The sequence below is a fragment of the Abrus precatorius genome, unplaced genomic scaffold (genome assembly GCF_003935025.1).
Source record: "Abrus precatorius isolate BTA unplaced genomic scaffold, Abrus_2018 Scaffold153, whole genome shotgun sequence".
NCBI lineage: Eukaryota > Viridiplantae > Streptophyta > Magnoliopsida > Fabales > Fabaceae > Abrus > Abrus precatorius.
The window spans coordinates 153597-162519 of NW_020874351.1; the positions used below are offsets into that span (position 1 = coordinate 153597).

An 8923-nucleotide genomic window follows, 5' to 3' on the forward strand; every position below is an offset into this window, starting at 1 on the left:
TCTTTCAAATACAAATACATGGCAAAATAAACTTCATAAGAACAGAACAAGTAAACAAGTAAGCTATTTTGGTGCCACCTCGTGATTACATAACCTAATGACACTCCAAAGGGTAGTCAAAACATGACATAACAGCGAACAAAAACACAACACAGAATTTCATAAGACAATAGTGCACATAAAAAAATATCAGCTTCATTAACGATAGATAAGGAACTTGATTGATCTGTTACGCGTCAATTTAAATGAGATTGATTGAATCGGTTTCTCTTCGGTCTTCATAAATATAAAGACTAGTACTGAATTTATTCGTGTGGACTCTTGTATTCAATACACAAGAGTAGTCATAGTTTACTCGATTGGCGTCTTGGATTCCTTCTAGCCTCTGCAATCCACAACTTTCCCAGAGCAACCAATTCTCCATTCTCCTTTTTCCTAACTTCCACAATCACAGAAGTCAACTGATCCTTCTCTGCTATAACCTTTGCCTCAAGTTCAACCTCTTCCTATAATTGTAATGTGTCAAAAGAAAAAGCCAAATATGTTTTGACTCAACTCAAGGCTACAATACAAATTGCTCACAAACACCAAAGAAAGAGTACCTGAACCTTAGCCGTTGAGTAGTATGACACGGTGAAATCAAGAGTGACATTGAAACATGAAGTAAAGGAGTAGGAGACACAACTGCCAATGATGTCAACTAATGTTGCTATCGCACCCACATGCCAATTTCCATTCTCATCCTATGCACATGAATGAACGCAAGGGTTGTCATGGACATCACATAAACATAAATGGTTCATGTCAGAGGTTGGTATTACCGACAGGTCATTGTGTACAATGAAGTCACAGAGGAGGAAACCTTTATGAGCCTTCACTACCCGGATACCCTTTGTGGTTGAAGCCTCAAACTCACGACCAATAGTTCCATCTGCCAGGCCTTTTATCCATCTCGTGGCTACTTCAACAGCTGGATCTTCCATCTCTCTTTCTCAAGTTTGCCCACAATCACAAACCACAATGAAACAGAATTTTTCTTAGTTTCTCTTCATTACTCTTTCTTCAGCCTATAACTATTATATGGGTGCCAAGTCAACCTTGTTTTGTCAGAAAACCACAATAATTAATTTCTTTCCTATACAACTTGAAGTGATTTTATTGGCCTTTTGACCTGCCCGGCTGCGCGGGGTATTATTAATTTATTATTATTATCACGACGTCGTGATGGAGAAATTTGGCTTTTAAAATTATTAAGTTAATATAATTTTTGAAAAATAAATATCAATATAAATACAGCTTACCTTATTTTATTATTTGTTTACATGAGTAATTTGCGGTGATTTATATCCATTATAAAAAGCAGTCGTGTACTGATGTTACAAATGCTTTTAGACTTGCAACTGCTTGTATACAAAGGTAAATATTCTGAGTACAACTTATTTCATTTTGATAACTTTTTAAAAAAATTAAACTACTTTAGTAATTTTAAAAGCAATAACCTCATATTGATTGGAAAAAAAAAACTATATTATGTGAATATAAAATTATTTTTAACAAATGTGTTTAAGTATTCTTACATTTTTTGAAATGTGTTATTTAAATGCAATGCTCAAATTGACATCGTAAAAAGATATTAAATAAGAATAATGAATAATAACAACATAAAAACTGAATTAAAGAATGAAAGTTTACACCAACATACTAAATAAGACTAAAATTGCAAGAAATAAACATAGAACAAACTAAAAATAAAGAACAGAAAAGTAAATGGGCAAGGAAATAACATTCGACTCCTAGAAACAACGAACACCAATGACTATGAATTTCTTGGTAGCTGGTATCTTGCACGATGCAGAAAGCTTGTGTATAGTGTCTGATACAAAAAGTCGTTCTCTAAATAATAAAGCATTGTAGTATTTATAGGCAAATAGACTACTACTCTTCTCTTTTTTTAGTCGACACTTCTTAATAACTATTCTCTTCTTTTTGTGGACACTTCTTAGTAACTTTCTTCCATACGTGCTTGGTTGTTGTCTATTATTCATGATTAGTTATGATCATATTGCCAATTGGAGCTTCTTCTATAACTGATATCGCCCACGATCTTTCTTTGTATCTTAAACCTTCCATTGATGGTAACAGTTAATAACTGCTTTAAGCCTTATAACTCTTTCAACATCATTTTTTGAGCTTTATTATGTCTCTTGTAAACTTAGAATATTTTTCTTTAAGTTCCTATTTTTTCAAGCAATTTCTAAGAGAAATTTGTAAGCTCATTTAGTATTATGGACTTACAATAATTTTTTCTTCAATTTCTACTTTTTGACTAATTCTAAGAGAATCCGACTTAGAATAATTTTTTATTCAGTTTCTACTTTTCAACCAATTCTAAAAAAAATCTAAGAACCCTTTTAGTATTGTGAAATTAGAATAATTTTCTCATTAATTCTTAATTTTTGAGTAATTATGAAGAAAGTCTAAGATCTCACTTAATTTTGTAGACTTAAAATATTTTTCTTGTCAGTTCTTATTTTTCGACAAGTTTTAGTTATTTTCAATCAGTCTTATAGATTTAAAATATTTTTCTTGTCAGACATTTTTTTAACCAGTTTTAAGCCTCTTCATGTTCTGTAAGAACTGCTCGAAATAAAACCTACTTGAAGAAGTTCTGCAATTCTCTAAATCTCCTCAAAAAAATATAATCTATTTTTTACCACAAAAATCTAGTAGGAGAAATAATTTAAAAAAGTTTCTTTACAAACTCAAATCTTCTTCACACCTTCGAGAAATTAAGACAAAAATGTAAAGTGATGTAATCGTACGTTACTGGCTAGAAAACCGGATTTCAGGGTATTGACAAGGGAGTAATACAACACATACTGTTGAGTATTAATTGGCTTCTTGCTTACATCGAGTCTTCTTGCTTTCTTTTAAAAGCCCCCAAGAAGAGTACATATCATCTACATCAACATAGCAACTACTGCGTTTGTGCATTATCAACAGAACTAAGAAAAGCAAAACAAAATATAGAGAAGAAAACATATGGGAAAGAGGAAACAAACCGCCTCATTACATTTCCAAGTTGCCTTCTCATTTTCAGCAGTCAGAATGTCATGAAATATAACAAAATCATGAATTTAACAACAAATTACAGCACACTATAACCAATGTAATTGTTAATCAATGAGTCAGGTCCTTTATCTTAGGTCCCTGATACCATCGACAACATCCAGATGTATTCGTGAACCAATTATCCCACGCCATGCAGGAGACAGCAGAAGCAATCAAGCAAACCAGTTACATTCAAACCCAACCACCAGGCAACGGTTTGAAAACAGAATTATGAGATGTATTTTTCCTGCTGCTCTTGAAGTAACCTGGCTGAAGATTTGGCATCCAAATATAGCGAACAAACTTCCTCAAGATCCGCCTATAAATTTGACAATAATAATAACTTGTTTAGTTGAAGATAGGTATGTAGTAAACAAATTATTTCAAAGTGCTTAACATCAAATGGTCCAAGTTCATAATTACCTTGCAGATGTTATCTCGGCCATTCATTTTTGCAACAATGCTGGCAGGTGATAACAGCTGAACGGCATGCCTGATAAGCAACAAGTATACGTACATAAGAAATAAGAACATAGGAGAATAGCCAATCTAGAATGCAGACCTTAATGATGTCCGTTGTCCAATCTCCCCAAGGTAAGCTAAACTGTCCTCATCCACAACCAGTTCCTCTACTTGAGCACGGATTGCTAGAATCTGTCCCACAGGTAAGAACCATGCATTTGCTTATCCAAATACATAACAATTTACATATTGAAAGGCTATTCAAAAGAAAGATGAAGACCATTTACCTGTATCATTTCAGCAGGACCATAGGTTTGCGTTCGGATGATCACCAACCGATCCAACAGGTCAACAGGTATGCCATGAGGACTGGTCATATCAGTTCCCCTGTATAAAAAGCAGGCAATAACACAATTTTAAGCATGGTGAAGTAATGAATGAAACTATATCAATCTAACAAGTAATCAATATGACCATTGATTTCAATTTTACATTGATGTATGAATGATAAACCCTAAACATCAACATGCACCAAAGTCATATGACAGAGTTAAAAAGGAGATAACTAGTGACCAACTAACAATGCACCAAGAATGACTAGTGACCAACTATCACATTGCATTTTGTCTTCTCCAAATTTACCACTGGACCAAAACTTCTATAAGAGTAGAGCAACGTTAGTTTAATCATACCTTACATTGCATATTCCTCTATTTGTAGCAAAGATTACAATTGGAGATAGGGAGCTCTCTAAAGCACGATTCAGATATGAAAAACACTCCATATCTAGCATATGAACCTGCAAAAAAGGATTAAAAAGTGATTAATTAAATGCAATAGAATTGCAGACAATGACATTAATAGGTGAGAAAGTTAATGACAAAGTCACCTCATCAATAAATAGGACTCCAGGGACAAGCTCTGCCACACCTTCATCGATATATCGGTTGACAACCTGTCACCAACATAAACAAATACCTTGTTGATTTTATACTATGCCTCCTTTTTTTCTTAGTTAAATTATATATTTAATCCCTATAATTGACATTCGTCTACAAAATAGTCCCTATACTTCAAAAAGTTACGTTTTAGTATCTATATAAACATTTTGTTACGTTTTGATCTCTATCGTTTACATTTTGGTCCTTGCCATTAATAGTATTAACAATGTTATAACGGCAAGGACTAAATGTAACAAAGTAGTCATACAAAGACTAAAATATAAGTTTTCTTAAGTGCTGGGACTAATTCATAAACAAGTTTTAATTATAAGGATCAAAAGTATATTTTAACTAGAAATTAAAAAACAAAATCGTGAACTTGTCTAGAAAAAATTAAAAATGAGTCACCAAATAAAAGAGTCATGAATTTTAAAAATACTAAAAACTTATATATTTAAATCAAATGTCATTCATGATATAAGATCATATATATTTATTGATAAAACTTATTGATTTGGTAAATACATAAATTAATCAAATAATAATAAGTATAATTAATAAAATACTAAGAATAATCTACATATGATATAGACTTTTATCATAGATAAAAAATATCTAAGCTTTTTTTTATCTATTTGATACAAAAGTAGTAAAAAGACCAACTAACAAGATTTTGGGTCAATATAATGAGAATTGTTTCTTTATATCATAATAGAAAATATACAAATTCATTCATGTAATAAAGTTGATCTTTTAAAATTTTAGGTAATAGTGTAATTTCACATATCAAATATAATAAATATTTTGTTTCTTATATGAAAAAAGTGTTCTTCAAAAATATTATAGAAATTGATATATCATATGAAAAATATAGGCTTAGTTAAGTGTTCGATCCCTACAAAAGTTGCACAAAAACCTAATTGGGATACTTAAGTTTGAATTGTGCAATTTCTTTAAAATTATAATGGATTAAAATACATATTTGATTCCTATATTTGACATGTTTAGGAATTAGTAAAAAACTTGTGTGTTTGTCTTTGTACTTAAAAACAACTAAAGTTTAGGAATTAGTCGATTGTTAACGTCATTACAACAGCAAAGACCAAAACATAAACCACATGGACCAAAACGTAACAAAACACTTGTATAGGGATTAAAACATAACTTTTTTAAGTATAGAGACTAATTTGAAAATGTGTGTCAAGTTAAGGGACAAGATATATAATTTAACCTTTTTTCTTTTGATTTTTTCTGGTCACAAGCATGACTTTACTAACCATCAATTTCAATTTATGCATAGAATATCTGAAACAGGACAATTGAAAGTAATTGAGGAAATTGTTAAGAGAAAAGTTCATTTTTTAGAACCTTAATTATTCTCTTTAATTACTTAAATAAGAAACTACAGACATGTATCATTTGTTACGGAAATACCTTGTTAATTTCTTGTCTCAACTTGTCAGTGATTTCTGTTTTCCTGGGCTTCATCATCTGACCCATAAGAGACAGAATATCTTGCCCCCCTTGAGGCCGTGCATTCGCAGCATCCAGATCATGTAAAGTTACATCCTTTAAAAACAACAACAATCCAAATCACAATAAGAAATCAGAAATATATAGCATGGCCAATGTCTAGAACACATTCTTACAGAGTATTGACCTTTGACTATTTTGTATTTAAAACTGTAATTCAAAAAGTTTGAGCATTCTGAAAACAAATAAGTCCAAAATTTTATCTCCTCTAGATTGAAATCTAGAATAAAAAAAATTAGATGACCACAGAAACCATTTCTAAAGTGAACCCTATCCCCCTTTTTGGCATGGCTTCAATTTAATAATTGCAACAAATTTTGACAATCACAACTCTGGTTTTAGACCACATAACTGGAATTTCATGACTTCAGAAAATAAAAAACCAGTGAGTTTTAGAATATATTAATTTCAGGTATGATCAATTACTAGGGATTCAAATATAATAACTAAGCTAAATCAGCGAATTTTTAGAGGCATTACATAAATATAAAGTTGGTCTTCAAGTTAAATACCTGAACAATCTCCTTTTTTTTGTGAACCTCACCCTTAGGAAGTGGAACATACTCCTCAGCTTCAAGGTCAAACTCTGTAGCAAAAGCATCACTTCGGCCCACCCTTTTTACAGCCCCACTATTTGCCTCAATGTATATAACATCCCCAACTGCTACCTACACATTGGCAGAAATCCCAAATCAAAACATCAAATTGGCTGACACAAATATTGTATAGATTTAAAATTAAAACAGCTTCGCATGATAGAAAAATAAAACAGCTCACCTTTTCCTTAATCAAGGCATCATATATGGTAGGATCCAACTTCAGTTGCTTGGTTCCTTTCACCGTCTTCAATCCAATTATCACATGGCTAATACTTTTACCATAACCCCCTGTAACACTTTCGGCTTCTTCCGGAGAGAGCTCAGTTACCTTACACAAGACCAGCAAAACATCATCGGGACCTAATATGTACAAAGCACAATCCCATCCCAGTTTTAATTTAACAAGGGAATTTCAATGAACTCACCTCTCCCTCATATACTTCCTTATTTTCCTTGATACGCAGGCCAATAGCCCGTCGAAAATTTTCCATAAGAACCTCAGTCTTCTTTACTTCCGACGAGTATACTTCGGAGCCAACCATAGGGCAGAATGGAACCTGCAGAGTGGTATAGATTTAAACAGAATCAGCAAGATTGGTCACAACACAAAGTAAAACAAACTTCAAATATAAGAAAGAGTGTTGGCTGGGAGGGAAACCTTGGTCCCAAGCTCCTGACTTATCCCAAGTGCCAATGCAGTCTTGCCGGTACCAGGCGGTCCGGCGAGAAGGAGTGCCCGGCCAGCCATCTTCTTCTGCCGTATCATATCAACCACAAGCCCAGATGCTTCTCTTGCCTCTGCTTGTCCCACAAATCCAGCAGCAAAAGGCAATGCTTTTCCACTGGCCTGTATATTCATCAAATAATAACAATAGATAATAATAATAACAATAGTAATAACTTAAACAAAAGTAAACGCAGTTGTTCACTTAAAATTGAAGCACCAAAAGCAAAAGCAAAAGGTTTATACCTACTATGAGCAAGCTAGCATGCACAAAACGTAAAACTATGGCATATGAAGTTCAAAATATGCAATTATTTGGGCGCAGCAACTACGAAGAAAAAAAAAACTTAATAAAACCCCAGAAGGGGAAGAGTAAGAGGACGAACCTCGAGACCTAGGCCTTTAATGTGAGTGTGAGTAGCAACACGCTGTTTCTTCGTCGTCGACTGAACCTCTTCTATCTTCATCTTCTCCATTTCTCTCTCTGCTTTTCAGTTTTCAAAGCCAACACTCACAAACATGAAGAAGAACAGAACGCAGTCACCGTTTTAACGTTCAGGGAAGAACAACATGAATTCAGTAACTATCACTGGACCCTGGCCTAACATAAGCCCAACGGGCCTCATTTTTACGGCCCAAATTGGGCTCGGCCTCGTGTGAAACTACGACAGTGAGCCCAAGAACATGAAAACTAAACCGTGACTAATTGAATTAAAAATGTTTAATAAAACTAATTGATAAACTGATTAATAATTATAAAATAATATAAAAAATTAATTTCTTGCAATAATTTGAAATTTGGTTACTAAAACGATAGGTAGATTGAGAAAATTATCACTTTTATATGCTAAATTATTTTAAATAATTTTATTAAATGAAATGAGATATTATTCATAGATTTATTTTATGATTTTGATGTTTTTTACTATAAAGAAATTTAGAAGTTATAAATTCAAATTAATGTAAAGTAATATTATAAAAAACGCTTCAAGCTTTACATAATGCAGCATTCTAACAAAATTATTATTTTATTTTATACTAGTGATTATGTCTTAATTTTTCTTTATCATATTATTATATATGCAAAGTCTATCAATTATAGTGTAATTATTTTTCTCCACATCATATATGCATGCTGCAAGCACTTAATTCACATTATAAAGATTATAGTTTCTTCATCATTTCTTATCTTTGCAAAATCATTTTCTCATAGACTTGAAAGTAAAAAGTGTCAACAGAAATTATTGATAGTAATAGTATAACTACTCCTAATACCACACCCACTACCTCAGAAGAAAGTACTCAAAGGTCTATTAATCTTGGCTCAAGCATAATAGCTGACATCAGTGAAGAAAAATCTAAAAGAAAGATTCAAGCTCATATCCGTTTAAAGGATTACATTCGTTATTAGCCATGTGTAGAACCACCTCATGTGTAAAGCCACCTCTGATAATAGGATCAATTCTGTTATTTTGTATGAAATTTAATAATACAGAATTTTCTTTTACGTTATTACTTTTTCTGTTATAGTGCATATAAGGCACTCATAATAT

The 8923-nt window shown here is 32.4% G+C and overlaps 2 protein-coding genes across 2 annotated transcripts; both read right to left on the reverse strand.

Moving 5' to 3' along the window:
• Positions 1 to 344: 344 nt before the first annotated feature.
• LOC113857136 lies at positions 345 to 1058 on the reverse strand. The gene is made up of 3 exons (XM_027488892.1): positions 822 to 1058; positions 603 to 743; positions 345 to 506 (listed from the first exon to the last, which is right to left on the reverse strand). Exons 1-3 carry the CDS (start codon positions 981 to 983, stop codon positions 345 to 347), a joined length of 465 nt encoding a protein of 154 aa, XP_027344693.1. The 5' UTR covers positions 984 to 1058.
• Positions 1059 to 2869: 1811 nt separating this feature from the next.
• Positions 2870 to 7908, reverse strand: LOC113857134 (ruvB-like protein 1). Its single transcript, XM_027488890.1, has 12 exons — positions 7757 to 7908; positions 7305 to 7493; positions 7072 to 7203; positions 6825 to 6974; positions 6560 to 6715; positions 5949 to 6083; positions 4463 to 4528; positions 4266 to 4372; positions 3861 to 3960; positions 3674 to 3765; positions 3535 to 3604; positions 2870 to 3430 (listed from the first exon to the last, which is right to left on the reverse strand). The coding sequence occupies exons 1-12, from the start codon at positions 7844 to 7846 to the stop codon at positions 3341 to 3343; spliced, it is 1377 nt and encodes a 458-aa protein (XP_027344691.1). The 5' UTR covers positions 7847 to 7908; the 3' UTR covers positions 2870 to 3340.
• Positions 7909 to 8923: the final 1015 nt, after the last annotated feature.

What these genes read in the sequence shown, in the direction of transcription:
- LOC113857136 (XM_027488892.1), bottom strand. Translation starts at nt 983, where the DNA reads ATGGAAGATCCAGCTGTTGAAGTAGCCACGAGATGGATAAAAGGCCTG. An exon ending in TTGTACACAATGACCTGTCG is followed by an intron (nt 744 to 821) that starts GTAATACCAACC and finishes TCATGTGCATAG; the next exon opens with GATGAGAATGGAAATTGGCA. An exon ending in ACTCAACGGCTAAGGTTCAG is followed by an intron (nt 507 to 602) that starts GTACTCTTTCTT and finishes TTACAATTATAG; the next exon opens with GAAGAGGTTGAACTTGAGGC.
- LOC113857134 (XM_027488890.1), bottom strand. Translation starts at nt 7,846, where the DNA reads ATGGAGAAGATGAAGATAGAAGAGGTTCAGTCGACGACGAAGAAACAG. An exon ending in AAAAAAAGGAGATTGTTCAG is followed by an intron (nt 6,084 to 6,559) that starts GTATTTAACTTG and finishes TTGTTTTTAAAG; the next exon opens with GATGTAACTTTACATGATCT. An exon ending in GGACAACGGACATCATTAAG is followed by an intron (nt 3,605 to 3,673) that starts GTCTGCATTCTA and finishes GTTGCTTATCAG; the next exon opens with GCATGCCGTTCAGCTGTTAT.